The sequence below is a fragment of the Gobius niger genome (assembly GCF_951799975.1).
Source record: "Gobius niger genome assembly, chromosome: 4".
In the NCBI taxonomy this organism is placed as follows: Eukaryota; Metazoa; Chordata; class Actinopteri; order Gobiiformes; family Gobiidae; genus Gobius; species Gobius niger.
The window spans coordinates 2,347,244-2,365,838 of NC_136855.1; the positions used below are offsets into that span (position 1 = coordinate 2,347,244).

General features: G+C 45.9%; 1 protein-coding gene across 1 annotated transcript in view; it reads left to right on the forward strand.

The window, feature by feature from the left end:
- Positions 1-18,595, forward strand: part of LOC306962382 (NACHT, LRR and PYD domains-containing protein 3-like) — a gene marked incomplete at its 3' end in the record, with an annotated part of 111,973 nt that overhangs the window by 74,697 nt on the left and 18,681 nt on the right. Inside the window, exon 9 of the mRNA XM_079555502.1 lies at positions 16,303-16,470. Coding sequence (XP_079411628.1) covers positions 16,303-16,470 — 168 coding nt within the window. The remainder of the gene's footprint in view (positions 1-16,302; positions 16,471-18,595) is intronic.

Below are 18,595 nucleotides of genomic sequence, written 5' to 3' on the forward strand. Positions count from 1 at the left end.
TAGTCTGGCTGTTTTATTCACTCAGTCATGTCTGTATATTATAGTCTGGCTGTTTTATTCACTCAGTCATGTCTGTATATTAGAGTCTGGCTGTTTTATTCACTCAGTCATGTCTGTATATTAGAGTCTGGCTGTTTTCTTCACTCAGTCATGTCTGTATATTAGAGTCTGGCTGTTTAGCTGAGGAACAGCTCCCTCTGGCGGTGGTCTCTGGAGGAGCAGCTGGTTCATGTCCGGTTTGCGGGCGGCGGTGTTGTCACAGTTCGGGAGGATCTGAAGAGCAGAAAAGCAGAATAACGCGCTCGGATCCAGAGGTGAGGCCTGAAACTCTTTACACTCCGTTTGTGAACATGCTTCACCACTTCTGGCTCCATTTGGCTCCATTTTCAATCAAGTGTTGACGGGTTTAGTCCTGGTTTGTTTTAGAACTGCGTGGCAGTGAAAGTGAAAGTAAATGGAGAAACTTTAAGAGAGTATTAAGTAAATAAGCGGTAAGTCTTTGTGTTGGGAAATGTTTTCTACACTAGGCCCTAATGCAGCGCTGATGACCAGCCTCTCCTAAAAGAAGCAGTAACAGTTACATGTCTTAAAGTTAAAGTATTTATGTCCGTGGTTCACAGCAGTGACTCTAAAGCCGCAGTGAAGTTCATGAATAATAAAGCCATAAACATTTAGGGCTGGTCTTTGGCGTTTGACCTGGTTTAGTCCAGGTTTCTGATCTGGGGCGGCATTTCCTCCAGCAGAATCACCGCGCGCCGCTGCAGCCTCTTCAAACCACGGTGATTAAAGCTGCAAAGCGGAGCGGCTGCAGATCCACAACAGCGGATACACGCCCCTCTCATTACAGAGGCTCAAAGTTACGGCCCGCGCTGCTTATGCGGCGAGTTACGCATGCGCAGATACGCATGACGTATTGGGCCATTATCAAATTATCGGCCAAATCATGTCCCAGATGTGAATAGCTCATAAAATAACAAAACTTAATAGAACCTCCACACATCTTTGCATAATCTATATATATAATAATATATATATCATAACAAAATGAGGCCAAAACTTTGCGTAGCCGCTCCTCTGCGCCAAAGTTGGTATTTATAGAAAACAAACTGAACGTGAAACATTGCGCTGCTCCACACAAACTAAAGAGCTGCCGTACGAGGTCCGCACTTTTCAAAACACTGCTGAGAGACGGGAGAGCAGAGACAGGACTGGTTTGAGGAAGTCAGGTTTGGTTTGGTTTGAAATGGTTTGAATTTACTTTCTTCAGCAATGACAAAGATTAGAATGAAATAAGCAACTTATCACGATGTTTGTGAATATTGGTGCGCACACGCTCGTACCCGTGCACGTATGCGCACTCATACCTGTCGCTATGGGCGGGACATAGGGGGCTGTGCCCGTCCCCCAAGATGCTTGTGCCCCCAGACACAGATGTGGTGTCGTCTACGTGATACACAGGTATACGCCGAATAACCACGAGAAGCCTCTACAAACTGGGCAAAGACAGGCGACGTATCACTCATTTGCACCGTGTTACTTTTGCACTTTCTGCCCGATTAGACCAGCCCAAACTCCACAACAAGTAACTATTTCCTCCCCTGACACTGAGAGAGGGGACCGGGGCATTTCACCCCTCTCTCTCTTTCTCTGGCACGGTTCCCTCTAAGCTGCGCTCGGCTCCCGTGTTGTCTGGGCACAAAATAAAACATAGCTGATATGATAGAGGAGCATTAACGATCATCCTCTGCTCTGAGAGTCCACGATGTCGCCTCAAAGTAGACAGTGAAGGTTGAGAGAGATTGAAAAGTGGACGCGGCCACAGCACTGACCGAGCCATATTCATGGTCCAAAAACGGTGGCGCGAGTGCGGGGGGAGTGTGGGGGGGGGGAGGTGCTCGTTCTACAGCCCCAGAGTCCGGTCATTTTCCACAATCAGAAATGTGTTTTCGTTCCATCGGCGCAATATTCTGCACAGACGCAAGGCCCAGCTCATTCAGCTGCTTTTGAAAAGGACCTCACTCTCATAAATTCAAGTTTGAGTAGAAGGATGTGTTGATGAGGAGGTTCAGCTCGGAGAAACAACACCTGCAACTGTGCTGACGTTTCCGCCACGAGGACTCATGTTACAGCTGTAGTTGGTCTGGTCATATTTGCTGTTGATTATGTTTAATGTAATGATCAGTGTGAGCCAGGACTACGTGAATACCACATGATAAATATGTATTTAATAGTAAATGTGCCCCCGTGGATTTCATATGCCCCCCTTAAGACTGACGTCTGGTGACGGGACTGTGCGCACTGGCGCTAAAGCCTTTTAAACGGGAAGCAGGAGTGACCCAACTGTCCTGTGCTTTGAGTCATCTCTGGACATAAGTCTGACCAACTGGGTTTAGGTCCAGAGCTCTGGTCACATGACCTTCAGACGAGGCCGTCTTTACGTAGTGTGAACCGGCACCGCGGCTCCACTGCCCACGCCCTCCTGAGACACCACCACTGACCTCTCCTCACTCACACCACCCAGACACTGACCTCTCCTCACTCACACCACCCGGACACTGACCTCTCCTCACTCACACCACCCGGACACTGACCTCTCCTCACTCACTCCACCCGGACACTGACCTCTCCTCACTCACACCACCCGGACACTGACCTCTCCTCACTCACTCCACCCGGACACTGACCTCTCCTCACTCACTCCACCCGGACACTGACCTCTCCTCACTCACTCCACCCGGACACTGACCTCTCCTCACTCACTCCACCCAGACACTGACCTCTCCTCACTCACTCCACCCGGACACTGACCTCACCTCACTCACACCACCCGGACACTGACCTCTCCTCACTCACACCACCCGGACACTGACCTCTCATCACTCACACCACCCGGACACTGACCTCTCCTCACTCACTCCACCCGGACACTGACCTCTCCTCACTCACACCACCCGGACACTGACCTCTCCTCACTCACACCACCCGGACACTGACCTCTCCACACTCACTCCACCCGGACACTGACCTCTCCTCACTCACTCCACCTGGACACTGACCTCTCCTCACTCACTCCACCTGGACACTGACCTCTCCTCACTCACTCCACCTGGACACTGACCTCTCCTCACTCACTCCACCCGGACACTGACCTGTCCTCACTCACACCACCCGGACACTGACCTCTCCTCACTCACACCACCCGGACACTGACCTCTCCTCACTCACTCCACCCGGACACTGACCTCTCATCACTCACACCACCCGGACACTGACCTGTCCACACTCACACCACCCGGACACTGACCTCTCCTCACTCACACCACCCGGACACTGACCTGTCCTCACTCACACCACCCGGACACTGACCTCTCCTCACTCACACCACCCGGACACTGACCTCTCCTCACTCACTCCACCCGGACACTGACCTCTCCTCACTCACACCACCCGGACACTGACCTGTCCTCACTCACACCACCCGGACACTGACCTCTCCTCACTCACACCACCCGGACACTGACCTCTCCTCAATCACTCCACCCGGACAATGACCTCTCCTCACTCACACCACCCGGACACTGACCTCTCCTCACTCACTCCACCCGGACACTGACCTCTCATCACTCACACCACCCGGACACTGACCTGTCCACACTCACACCACCCGGACACTGACCTCTCCTCACTCACTCCACCCGGACACTGACCTCTCATCACTCACACCACCCGGACACTGACCTGTCCACACTCACACCACCCGGACACTGACCTGTCCACACTCACACCACCCGGACACTGACCTCTCCACACTCACTCCAACCGGACACTGACCTCTCCTCACTCACTCCACCCGGACACTGACCTCTCATCACTCACTCCACCCGGACACTGACCTCTCCTCACTCACTCCACCCGGACACTGACCTCACCTCACTCACACCACCCGGACACTGACCTCTCCTCACTCACTCCACCCGGACACTGACCTCTCATCACTCACTCCACCCGGACACTGACCTCACCTCACTCACTCCACCCGGACACTGACCTCTCCTCACTCACACCACCCGGACACTGACCTCTCCTCACTCACTCCACCCGGACACTGACCTCTCCACACTCACTCCAACCGGACACTGACCTCTCCTCACTCACACCACCCGGACACTGACCTCTCCTCACTCACTCCACCCGGACACTGACCTCTCCTCACTCACTCCACCCGGACACTGACCTCTCCTCACTCACTCCACCCGGACACTGACCTCTCCTCACTCACTCCACCCGGACACTGACCTCTCCTCACTCACTCCACCCGGACACTGACCTCTCCTCACTCACTCCACCCGGACACTGACCTCTCCTCACTCACTCCACCCGGACAGACCTGCTGCTTCATCCTACACAGAACATGACCTAGTTTGGAGTTTGGAGTTTGACTGAAATGCTCCACAGTTTATCGTGTTTTATTGGCAAATCCAAATCTTTCTATTGGCAAATCTATCCGACACTTGAGGCTCTTCTTTGAGTTCTAAACGTGTGTTTTGAAAAGTTTTATTGATGGAATATGTAGAAAGATGCCAATACGTGTGATCAGAGAAGCAGAGTTCACTCTTCATTAAATCTCCTCTCCGCTCGAGCTGCGGCAGCATCAGCTCCTCCCTCTCAGCTCCTCCCTCTCTGCACCTCCCTCTCTACACCTCCCTCTCTACACCTCCCTCTCTACACCTCCCTCTCTGCACCTCCCTCTCAGCTCCTCCCTCTCTGCACCTCCCTCCCTGCTCCTCCCTCTCTGCACCTCCCTCTCTGCACCTCCCTCTCTACAACTTGCCTTCGGTTAAACCCACTCATTATCGCCTCATGTTTAGGGAAATCTCATTCATAAGTCAATGAAAAATAGAAAATGAGCGCTGCTAAGGTCCCATAGGTGTAATAAGTGGTGGTAGACTCACGGGTGCTCTTCCAAGGAGCCGATAGTGCATGAGGACAGAAGAGAGACTGGCTGTGCGTGTCAAAGGCAGTCAAAAAAGGGTAGGAGGCACTCCGGAGTGGCAGAAATTAATTAAAAATCCTTTATTGGTGCATGGACAAAATAGATTAAAAAACACCAACGCGTTTCGACAGCTTTGTCTTCATCAGGGCGATCTTTGTGAATGAAATTGCTTACAGGTGTGTTAAATACCCGAGAGGGCTCACGTGAGGTATCACGTGACCCAATGTAACAAAACAATACAACATGAGATCATTGAAAACATGGAACAAGCCAAAGAGCTTATTGCATATGTAGACAGGACATATTAAAAGGCATTTACATGCGAGAGAAAACAACATATGTGAACAGTTCAATAATGACGGAGTTTAGAAAAACTGTTCATATAGGTACTCACAAGAGCACTAGTAAGGGGACGACAATGAGTGTGTTAATGCTTACATAGGACACCATAATGGAACAGGAGACGGAGACAACGAGAGACAGATCGAAAAAGTCACACTTGCGAAACCAGGAGTTTTTGCTGTGGAGAGAAATGTCATAGGAAGGGGGAGAAATCTATCTCCTCATTGAGGCCCGGGGGGCTGGTGGCTTGCAGAGCCTCGATCCAGAAAGTTTCTCTCTGTAGGAGCCTTTTGAGTCTATCACCCCCCCTCCGGTCATAGGGGATCTCCTCCAGGACCATTACTTTGAGATTGTTGAGACTTAAATGGCCACTGTTTTTAAAGTGTATTGCCATCGGATAGTCTAAATTTTGTGTTCTGATGGCATATTTGTGTTCGGCGAATCTCTGTTTTAGTTTGCGTTTGGTTCGTCCAACATAGAAGCTTCCACACATACAGTCGAGTCTGTAGACGACAGAAGTGGAGTTGCAGTTGGCGAATGAGCGACAGTGGTATGTTTTAGAGAGGTCAGAGTTAGTGAAGGTGGTAGTTCTGTTGATGTGTGAACAATGAGTGCAAGAGCCACACCTGAAGGTACCTATAGGCTTTTTTAGAAAGGTTGTGGGCTTGTTGGCAGGTGTGTAGTTCCGTACTAGTTTGTCCCTTAAAGTTGGAGGTCGTTTGAAGGAGAACAATGGAGGATTGGCAAAGGCTGGGCCCAGAGTGTGATCGCATTAAAGGATGCTCCAGTTTTTATGGATTATCCTTTTGATTGTGTGGGCCATGGTACTATATTGTATAGGACAGAAAATCCTGTTTTTCCGTAGTTGAGGCCGATGTGTTCTGTTGAGAAGGCTGGGGCGGTCAAGGTCTCTTGCTTTGGATAAGGCCGTGTTGAGTGTTGGTCTGTTATAGCCCCTGGAGGCGAATCTATCGTACATCTCCACAGCTTGATTTTCGAACTCGGCATCAGAGTTGCAAATTCGTTTGAGTCTTTGAAATTGTCCGTATGGGATGTTTTTGATTAGATTCTGTGGGTGTGGAAGCTGTCCGCCCTCAGAATTGTGTTTCTGTCTGTGGTTTTTCTGAAAATCGACGTGTGAATTAGTCCGTGTTCATCAAGAACTATGTTGAGATCCAAGAAGTTTATTTTGCTGGCACTGTACTCGAGGCTAAGTTTAATGTTGGGGTTGGTGTTGTTTAAAAAATTGTGGAAGCGTAGTAGCTGTTCCTCCGATCCTGTAAATATGAAAAAAAGGTCATCAATATAACGCCCGCAGTACTTGATGAAGGGTTTGAATGGATTTTCTGTGCTGAATACATACCGGTTTTCCCAGAGGCCTAGGAATAGCCCGGCATAGTTCGGGGCATATGCGGCTCCCATGGCAGTGCCTTTGATTTGTTTGTATAGTTGGTCCTGGAAAAGGAATATATTATTAGTGAGAGTCCATTTCGTGAGATTTAGGACAAATTCAGTAGGTAGTGACAGGTCCTCCCTCTTCTGTAAGAAATGTTCAAGCGCATCCAGGCCTTCACTGTGTTCAATATTTGTATAGAGGGAAGTGATGTCCATAGTGACAAGGAGTGCATTGTGAGCATTGCCTAGATTTTGGAGATGGTTAAGTACATGTGTGGTGTCTTGTAGGTAAGCTTCCAACGACATGGTGAGTGGCTTGATGACGTGATCAATGAATTTGGAAGCCGGTTCTGTAATCGTGTCTATCCCATTGATTATGGGTCTGCCTGGGGGCGAATGAAGATTTTTGTGTATTTTTGGGAGTAAATGGAACGTTGCAAGTTTTGGGTTGTTAATCCATTTCTCAACCAGTGCTCTATTTAACATAGTTAACAAATCACTTTTGATTTCGTCTATAGGGTTGGATTTGAGGGAAACATAGTATTCTTTGTCATTGAGTTGCCTCAGTGCTTCCTCTATGTACTGGCTCTTACCCCAGATGACTGTTGCTCCACCTTTGTCAGCTTGCCTCACCACAATGTCCTCTCGGTTCCTGAGCCACAAGATGGCACGTTTCTCATCTGGAGAGAGATTGGAAGAAGTTGTTGTATTATTGTGGAATATGTTCTCCGCGGCAAGAGGGCGTGCCGTGAGGTCCGCAACTTCCTGCTCCAGCGTACCGGCGCATATGCAGGGTTTTATAGATCGGAAACAAACTTTGCGTACAGAATTCTGCGTTACTTTCCTACGCACTTTCAAAGTCAGAGTCTCACGCACAGTTTGATAAATGAGGCCCCAGAACTGTAGTCCAGGTTTGAGAACAACAGCACAATTGTTAATAAAAAAGCATCAACACAATGAACTCAATCATTTTCAAATCAGGAGTGACAATATGTTTGAAAGAGGATGTTTGGAAGGTAAAGGTGAGGCATGAAACTCTGTGAACTCCGTCTGTAAAGATATTTGAACACAGTTGGTGAGGTCAAAGGGCGAGCTCCTAAAACAGGATCAAAAGTGGGAGGAGTTTTGGTGTTTGTGGGACGTGGACGGACAGACCTGAGGAAGTTAAACAAACACACTTTAACATGTGGTCAGGTCAGCAGGAGACTATAGATGGACAGACTGACATCAGATCAACACATATACGACCACATCCTTCAAACCAGACACAGGAGACAAAGACTTCTGTTTATTTGAATGATATTTATCCAAAAACTAAAGAGAACGTTTGTTTTTGTCCTAATTTGGTTCTGCAAAGCCCCGGTCACTCCTGATCCAGGATGAGTCAAAGTAAGCAGCAGCGGCCTCCAGGGGGCAGCACTGATCCACCGTGAGTGTTTTTATATAAAGAACTTTTCACTTTGTTTCTGTTTGATAATGTTTTTAAACCTGTTCTCCAGGTCGGTGTCCATGAAGAGCAACCGGTCAAAAGATCAAATTATACACTTCAGGAAACGACTAAGAACAGGCTCACAGTAAGACTCTATCTATCTATCTATCTATCTATCTATCTATCTATCTATCTATCTATCTATCTATCTATCTATCTATTGAACAGAATCATGATAAATATGATAAAAGAGTGATCCTTTGAGGACCCGTTAAGAGGCCGAACCAAGAGGCCGTTTGGACGGATACAAACCACATGTGTCTTTAAGGCTCTGGTCCACATTTGTTTGGACCTGTTTCCTCTGGACAATCATACACAGAGTTCCTGTTTGGTTCTGTGTGAAGCTGTGACTGTGCTGCTGTTTTCCAGGTCAGGAGGCAGTGGTCTGTCTTTGAAAAGTGATTGGTCAAAATCTGACCCTCCAGACTTTGAGGAGCCAGGACCAGACTCAGGGTAAGACCTTCAGTTTCTCTGTATTTAGAGACAAATGTATTAGTATGAACTGATCTCACCTGAAACACAGCAACAAAGAACATTACATAAATCAACTAGAAATGCAATGGCTGTGCCATTGCGATTGACTGCGGAAATGCAGGAAGCAAATGTAGAAATTGCATAAACTCTTCAAATTGCATAATCAAATTTGCATAAACTGGTAAAATGCATAAAATGTCATGTTGCATAAACTGTATAAACTGCATAAAGTGGTAAAATGCATGAATGGGTTAATTTGCATAAATTATGTAAATTGCATAAACTCTTTAAAATTCAAAAGCCCTAAATGGCATAAACTCTTAAGTTGCATAAACGCTTTAAAATGCATTAACTGGTTAAATCCCATAAAGTGGTTACTTTGCATAAATTATTAATGTTGCATAAACTTTTAAATTCCATAAACTGGTCAAACTGTTGAAATGGCCTCAGTGCTTGATTGGCAGAAGCTGCACAAATGGCTGAAAGGCCTGGAGTCTCCCCATTGGCTGGATTCCCCCATACACACCAATGCAAAAATTTCAAACTCTCGTATAAAAAAACTGGAAAACTGCAGAAGGCCAATTTTTTCTCAAAACCCACAAGTTGCAGAAGCTGAACATGCACAAAGTGCAGAAATTGCAGAAAATGCAGAAAAAAGTGCAGAAAAGCATGGATTTGCGGCAGCCCCATTATAAGTCAATGGGAAAAATCTCCGACATTTCGGCCGATTGCGGAAAAACCGTAAGTTGCAGAAGTCCCAAAAGTAATAGCACCCTTCTCCTCAACATGCGGAACGTTTTGATGCATAACTTGCATAAATTGCACAAAGCATGAAGGTGCTGAAAGCTGGAGAAAATCGGGAAAAAGATGGAAGAGGAATAATAATAAAGAACATGAAAACCAATAATTGACTGCGGAAGAATTCCGCAGTCAATCAATAAGTTCTATCTAATGCTGATATATGAAACAAATATTCACAGAGTTAATGGTTTTAAACGGTTTGTCTTTTTAACCAGAGAAAAACACTAGAAACGTGCAGCATGTTTATAATAAAAACAGTAGAGAAGTTTGATTAGAAATGTGATTAAGAGTCAACACACAATACAGTTTATGATAAATATATTCTGTTTTATATAATCTGTTTTTCCTCCAGTGAAGTGACTGATCTTCAGCCTCGATGTCAGATGTTGAGTGTGACATAGTTTTAATATTTATCCCACAGAGATGAGCGCCTCGAGGGTCTCAGTGCGGAGTGTGACCTGGACGCTGTTTTCAGGGTCTGTACCAGAACCTCCTTCTCCTCAGGCCTCTGTCTGTCCTGACCTCATGTGTCTCAAACTCATCTGTCGCCTTTTACTGAACATTCAGACGATCACTGATGTACAGGCACAGTGTGACGTGATGGTTCTTTGCTCTATTTCTGTTACAGCGACTGGAGGAGGATGTTCTGACCTTTGTCAAAGAGGAACTGAGGAGGTTCCACAGGCTCCTGGCCTCAGAGCATCCAGAGAGGAGATCAGAGAGGAGCTCAGAGAGGAGATCAGAGAGGAGATCAGAGAGGAGCCCAGAGAGGAGATCAGAGAGGAGATCAGAGAGGAGCCCAGAGAGGAGATCAGAGAGGAGCCCAGAGATGATCTTGAATAGGAGCTCAAAGAGGAGCTCACTCTTTGAGCTCCTCTCTGATGTCCTCTCTTGGTTCCTCTCCTGGTTTACAGAGAGGAGCTCAGAGAGGAGATCAGAGAGGAGCTCAGAGAGGAGATCAGAGAGGAGATCAGAGAGGAGCTCAGAGAGGAGATCAGAGAGGAGATCAGAGAGGAGCCCAGAGAGGAGCTCAGAGAGGAGATCAGAGAGGAGCTCAGAGAGGAGCCCAGAGAGGAGATCAGAGAGTAAGGAGGAGCTGAGCTGGAGAGAGGCTGTGCTGAACATCACCCTGGACTTCCTGAGGAGGATGAAGAAGGAGCATCTGGCCCAGCATCTGCAGAACTGTAAGAACTCTGTCTGAAGCTTTAAACAGATTTTACTCTCTGCGAGTATTGGAAATATTTTTAAAATCAGGCTGAATTTTAGCTTCACTGTGCGTCTCTGTGAGTCGTGTCAGGGTGTTTTGCAATTACCTTCTAACAACTAGGGTTACACAATTCTAAAGTGTCGGACATTTTCAATGGGAATTAATGGGAATTCACATAAATATGCCGGAATTGGAAAATGATGTTTGGCAAATGGTCATCAGGCCTAAATCGCTTCACAGCAAGGAAGCAGTGACCCATTCATACACCAATGTACGCAGACACTGGAGGCAAGGTGGGTGAAGTGTCTGGCCCAAGGACACAACGACAGTGGGCACCTTCAACCTTCTGTTCACGACACAGAAGGTTGGAGGTACAGTACGACCCAGAAAATTTAGGCTGAAGTTAATCATTCATGGGAATAAACAGGGAATTAACACAACTGAAGGCTTCTTCAACACGGACAGATATAAACTGGAGCAAACAAATCTGACTGAATAGTCAGATTTGTTTGACTATTCAAACAAATCTGTCATAGAAATATCTATGACAGATATTTCTTCTATGAAATATCTGTCATAGAAGATGGAAAGTCTCTCAGAAGCCATCACTGGCATAATCGACCTCAAGGGTTTGAAGAGAACAGTGTCTTAGGTGATGGGTAAAGCGTGAGCAGTGTTGCAGTCGCTGTATCGGACTGTTGTGGTGAAGAGGGAGCTGAGTCTGGACAAAGCTCTCGATTTACTGATCGATCTACGTTCCTACTCTCGCCTGTGGTCATGAGATCTTTTGGTAATGACCGAAAGGGCAAGACTGCGGATACGTGCGGCCAAAGTGAGTTTCCTTCACAGGGGGGTGGGTGCGCCCTCAGAGATAGGGTGAGGAGTTCAGTCACCCGGGAGGAGCTCGAAGTAGAGCCGCTGCTCCTTCACACTGAAAGGAACAGCTGAGATGGTTCATGCATCTGTTTCGGATGCTTCCTGGTCGCCTCCTTCAGGAGGTGTTCAGGGCATGTCCTATTGGGAGGAGGCCCGTGGAAAGACCCAGGACTTACTGGAAGGTACAAGGGCCACAGATCTGGAACACTTTACCTGCTGATCTGAAAACTTTAACATACCTGAGCGAGTTTAAAAGTAAAGTTAAACAGTGGCTCAAACTGAATAAAACTTGTGGACACAACAGAAGTTTATAATATTTTATTGCAAACTTTTTCTAAATTGTATTATTTGGAATGATTTATGTAAATGTTACTATTTTATGTCTAATGCTCCGTCCACACCAAACTCGATTTGGGGCCTCCAAAGCGTCAGGTTTACATTTAAAATACATGAAGGACGCGCCTCCGGAGGGCGTCAAGATGTCCCGCAGCGCGTCACGCGCCTCCTGTGCGGCGCGTTTTGAGGTTTTTCGCGCTTGGTGAGCTTTTGACGCGCCTCCAGGGCGTCGAGCGCGGCCGACGCTCGAGTTGGGAAATGTTGAACTTTTTCGAGAAATTCGCGAGCGTCGACCAATCAGAAGCTTCCTGCCATAGTGATGTACGTTGTAGCTGAGCCACCGGGGCAGATTCTACGCCAGCCCCACAGATGTAAACAAGTCACAAGTCACAAGTTAGCTCAGTTAGCTCGCATTGAGCTCCGGTTTTCTCCCATGACAACAAGCATTAATAACGTCAATGAAGCCGCAATGACAAAGAGCAGGCTTTATGACGATCACACACTGAGCCTTCACGCATTTGTGGTTTATTGCAGACTTTTAATCAACAATGAGATGTAGCAGGTGTATTTTTCAGGCAACAGCTACTTCCAAGATGCTACGAACGCACTCTGAGCTGACGCGCGGCCAGAGCGTCTGACGCTCGGTGATATTTGTGACGAGCGTCTGACTTCAATAAGCACAGGCGTCCAACAACGGGCGTGACGCGTGTTTTTGACACCCAAATCGAGTTTGGTGTGGACGGAGCATTAGGGACCAGGTCTGCAAACTAGCTTTTAGCTATACGGCCTATGAGCATGGCATCGGTTATTGTAACAATGCTTCTTGTTCTGTCCCTATCAAATAAACATATAAAGTCTCTGTGGCCTGGTGTCGCCTCAGGATCCCTCCAGAACAGCTGGAGGAAGTATCTGGGCATGTCTGCTCAGACTGTTACCTAGACCCGAATAAAGCAGTTGAAAATGGATAATTTCCATTTGTTGCAGAAGTTCACCTCACACCAACACAGCATTTGTTTAAGTGTCTAAAGATCCAACATAACTGCAGTTCTCAGTATAACGCGTCGTTCAGTCAGTGGTTCTCGTCACAGTCGATCTGCTGATCTTTGGTCTGATGTGTTTTCTTACAGGTCACATTTCTCCAGTTCAGAATAAACTGAAGAGTCGTCTGCAGCAGAAGTTCAGTCATCTGTTTGAAGGCGTGGCTAAAGCAGGAGACCACGCCCCCCTGAAGCAGATCTACACAGAGCTGTACATCACAGAGGGCGGGGCCTCAGAGGTCAACCAGGAACACGAGGTCAGACACATGGAGACCGCCTCCAGACCAGCTGCTGATGAGACCAGCATCACCTGTGAAGACATGTTTAAACAACGACCCGAGTCTGAAGAGCCAATCAGGACACTGCTGACGAAGGGCGTGGCCGGTGTGGGGAAAACAGTGCTGACTCAGAAGTTCAGTCTGGACTGGGCTGAAGGCAGAGCCCACCAGGACGTCCAGCTGCTGTTCCCCTTCACTTTCAGAGAGCTCAATGTGCTCCAAGGCTCAGAGTTCAGCCTGGTGGAGCTGATCCATCACTTCTTCAGTCAAACCAAAGATCTCAGCAGCTTTAAGTTCGTCCAGCTGCTCTTCATCTTTGACGGTCTGGACGAGTGCAGACTTCCTCTGGACTTCAGCCGGACCCGGGTCCTGACGGAGCCCACAGAGAGCGCCTCAGTGGAGGAGCTGCTGGTGAACCTCATCAGGGGGGACCTGCTTCCCTCCGCTCGCCTCTGGATAACCACACGCCCAGCGGCGGCCAATCAGATCCCTGCTGAGTGCGTCTCTATGGTGACAGAGGTGCGAGGGTTCACTGACCCACAGAAGGAGCAGTACTTCATGAAGAGGTTCACAGACAAGGCCACAGCCGTCATCTCACACATCAAGAGCATCCGCAGCCTGTACATCATGTGCTACATCCCAGTCTTCTGCTGGATCCTCTCCACTGTTTTACAGAAGCTCCTGAAGCAAACAGAGAAACCAGAGCTGCCCAAGACTCTGACTGAGATGTACGTCCACTTCCTGGTGGTCCAGGCCAAAGTCAAGAACATCAAGTATCATGAGGGAAAAGGACCAGACCTTCACTGGACTGAAGAGACTATAAAGATGTTCAAGTCTCTGGGAAAACTGGCCTTTGAGCAGCTGCAGAAAGGAAACCTGATCTTCTATAAGAGTGACCTGAGTGAGTGTGGGCTGGACGCTGCAGAGATCGCTCGTTACTCTGGAGTCTTCACAGAGGTCTTTAGAGAAGAACAAGGTCTGTACCAGGACAAGGTCTTCTGCTTCATCCATCTGAGTGTGCAGGAGTTTCTGGCTGCACTTCACGTCCATCAGACCTTCTACAGCTCTGGGGTCAACCTGCTGTCACCACCACACTCCTCTGAGAGCCCTGAGGCCTTCTACAGCTCTGCTGTGGACCTGGCCTTGCAGAGTCCAAACGGACACCTGGACCTGTTCCTGCGTTTCCTCCTGGGGCTGTCTCAGCCGACCAATCAAAGCCTGTTGAGTGGTCTGCTGACTAAGACAAGAAGCGACTGGACCAATCAGGTGACTGTAGAATATATCAAAGAGAAGCTGAATGAAGAGGGTCTGTCTGCAGAGAGGAGCCTGAACCTGTTCCACTGTCTGAACGAACTGAACGACCACAGCCTGATGGAGGAGATACAGAAGTTCATGAAATCAGGACGTCTCTCTGACAGAGACATGTCTCCTGCTCTGTGGTCTGCTCTGTCCTTCCTCCTACTGTCCTCAGACTCAGCCCTGGAGCAGTTTGACCTCAGGAAATACTGTCCCACAGAGAGGGCTCTCCGGAACCTTCTGCCGGTCGTCAAAGCCTCCACCAAAGCCACGTGAGTCCAGACTGTGTTTAACACTTGTGTCATTGTCACCAAGTAGAAAATGGTCAACAACGCCACCTAGTGTTGATTTAAAAGAGGTTAATAACAGGTTTAGAAGGTTCTTATTGAACGACACTACGTTTAACAAAATGTTTTTGTTCAAATACCTTATGAGTTTCGACGGACTGGAATTACTTCCGTCAGAGACGTCTCAAACTTGCATGATGTGTCTCTTATCAGATGTTCTTCCCAGGCATAGATACAGACGGCATCGCGTCATAGAAGGGGGCGTGGCCTCACCGAGGGGGAAAACAGAATCTTTTGGGAAACACCATTTTTCACTCTTTTTAGCCATTTTCTGGCGAAATATAAACTTACTCAGGACATACAAATAAAGTCAAGTCTAAATCGGGTCCTGTGGATGTTATAGCTATAACAAAATGACTAAAGAGTAAAGTAGTTCTTAGAGCCTTTATTAACACAAGAGGACAGCGTGATGACAGTCGTAGGAGACTCTGCCAGTTTGAGTCAGTCAACCTTACATTGCACAGAGGACAGTTTTATTGCCCTACAACAAAACATTTGAACCTGAAGGACACTGCACGGACATCCAGCACTAAATACTAATATGTAAGCTTACAACTGCAATTTCCTGATTATCAATGACCTTTGTCACTCAGGTGAGCAGAAGGCCAACTCAGGTCATCAAGAAGGTCACATACCTAATTCTATGACATTGTAAACCAGGCAGTTGCTCTCACACGTACAGCTAAAACAACAGTTTATACTATTTTAAAGATATATACATAAGAAAGTCTTCAGTCCATATGGATGTTTATTCACAGCAGATTGTTCAGTAGAAGCGGAAAAAAACGGCAGTCATAGCTAGCATGAACGTTAGCGTGATGTTAACATGAAACATCATGTTAGCATTTTCCGTAATGCCCCACTGAGTAAAGCTGCGTACAGACCACACGCTTTTCAGGCGTCAAAAACGAGCCTAAAACCCGTAGTTATAGGTTTGTGCTTACCTGAAGTCAGACGCTTGTCACAAATGTCCCCGACGCTCTGGCCGCACATCAGCGTGTGTTCGTAGAGCTTACAACAGGCATCCTCGAGGCCCAAACACATTCCAGCTCAGATTCAGACAATGATATAAGTTTTCTCGTTTCTCGTCTTTTAATCCTGGTTGTTTAGATAAAGAAACACTGATGTGTGTCTTTGTAAAAGTCCCAGAGCTGCTGTAGCTCCGCTTCACAATGAAGCTAATCCTCGGTGAAAAGCTTCTTGACGCTCCGTTAACCAAGTCTCAGACAGAGCTATAACAGCACATTTATGTTGTAATGTGTTCAAATAATCATGTATTTGAACACAGGCTTCTACAATTCGCATGAAGAAGAGAAAATGAACCAGACGTTTCTATATTACTATTAAACTCTGCGTCTGTGTAATATTTACAAATATTTGTTTTGCCTCTACATCGTGGCTCTGGTCTCTGATGGTCCTCTCTGTCCTCAGTCTGAGCGGCTGTGGTCTGTCCCAGAGCGTCTGTGCTCCTCTGGCCTCAGTCCTCAGCTCCTCCAGTCTGACTCACCTGGACCTCAGCAACAATGACCTCCAGGACTCAGGAGTGGAGCTGCTGTGTGAGGGACTGAAGAGCGCCCCCTGCAGACTGGAGACTCTCAGGTGAGACGCTCTCATGAAGGACTCTGTCTGTGTCAACAGAAACACAAACAGTATATTCTTATCCATAAATGCCACAAGGTCGTCTGTGTTTTGTTGAATGTTTAGTTTTATGAGGTAAATGTATCATTAGCATGTTTTGCTACGACACCTGGCCTATGGCTTCTGTATGACTTTAATCACTGCTACAAATGCGGCACAACAGCAGTGCCCAAGCACATACGACACACACGTGATGAAAATAATGCATCAGCAAGAAGTAAGGTCAAACTGAAATAACAAAGATACAGCATCTGACTAACCTGAGGAGAGCAACTTCTCGTAGCGTCAGGTAAAGCTGCTCCACTTTAGTCCAAACTCCGTTTAGTTTGACAGAAAGAGTCGTCCATGACGTGGCAGAAGTAAAGCCTCATGATAGTTTCTGCTCCTCGTTTCCTGATGAGTCCATGAGCGATTTTAGAGACCGTGGAAATCATTTCACTCTCACTAACTTCACCAAGAAATCGGGATTGCACGACTTTCACCTGTGCAGCTTTTATTTTCGTTATGTAGTGGTTTAGATTTGAAAGATTTGGGCAACACTGACGAAAAATGAATTAAATTCATCAGACATTTTTTCACCTCTTCCCTCCATATTCTGTTGATTCATTCAGTATAATGTCTGACTACAATTCATTTTACTGCCCATAACCTCCCTTAGAACTTCCCACATTCCTTTGATATTACTTTTGTTTTCTATTAACAAGTTTGTATAATAATCTTTCATCACAGGAGTCAGATTATTTTTATAAATATTTTTTATAAAGCTTATTCTTCTTTTTACAACATTTTAATATACCTTTTGTTATCCAGGTTATCATTATTTTTTGCTATATCATTCAGTATTTTGTTGGGTATCTTTTATTATAAAACCATAGGTACGTTTAAAAAAAATGATTTATAAGCTTTATTCACATTATTTGTACTATTTCGGTTTATTTCGGTTTATTTCGGTTTGGTCATTTACAAATGATTCAAAACATTCAAAACATACAAGTCAAACAATGAACACAACAAATGACCAGGCGCAGGCAGAAGCTAAAGCTTATTGTGCCGGCCCTTCACTTTTAAATCATAAATGCAGCACGTTAATGGTAATAACCATACGTTCACTGAATTAACACAGGTGGACCATTGTGCGCTCCAGAAGCATATTTAATTTTCATTCTGCCAAATATTTTTCCATTATTATTGTCTTGTAAGTATTTTTGAACTGAAACAGAGACGTAGCTTGTTTTAATTCATTGCAGCAGCTGTTCCATAATTTAACTCCTTTGCTTGATAGGCAGTGTTTTCTTAATGTAGAATGTACTTGCGGTTGATTAAATATATATGTTCCTCTGAGATTATAGTTACTTTCTCGCTGGGTAAACAATATTTGCAAGCATTTAGGGATTTTATTTTGCTTAACTTGGTAAATGAACTTTGCCGTGTACAAATCGACTAAGTCATAGAACTTCAGGATTTTTGATTGGATAAACAGTGAATGACTTGGTGAACTGTAAGGTGCATAATTGATTAATCTGATGATCTTCTTTTGTAATAGGAAAATTGGATTGGTTCCAGTTTTATAAGTATTTCCCCAAATCTCTATGCCATACGTTAGGTACGGTGTGACAAGAGAATCATAGAGTAAATGTAATGCTTTTTTGTTCAAAATATATTGCAATTTATACAAAATTGCAACAGTTTTGGATACTTTCTTTTGCGTGTTTAAAATATGTGGTTTCCATGTCATTTTACAATCAATAATCACTCCAAGAAATTTTAGATGATTTACTCTTTCTATCTCATTTTCATTGATATTGATCTTGATCTCATCATTTATCTCCTTGTTACTAAATACCATAAATTTTGTTTTATCTAAATTAAGTGACAATTTATTCACGTCAAACCAATTTTTTAGTTTATATAATTCTCTTTCTACCACCAACACAAGCTCCTTAAGATTTGGGCCAGAGCAATATATCGTTGTGTCGTCCGCGAAGAGAATAAAATTAAGAACATCCGATACTTTACAAACATCATTTATATATAACAGAAATAGCTTGGGGCCCAAAACCGACCCTTGCGGAACCCCACAATTAAT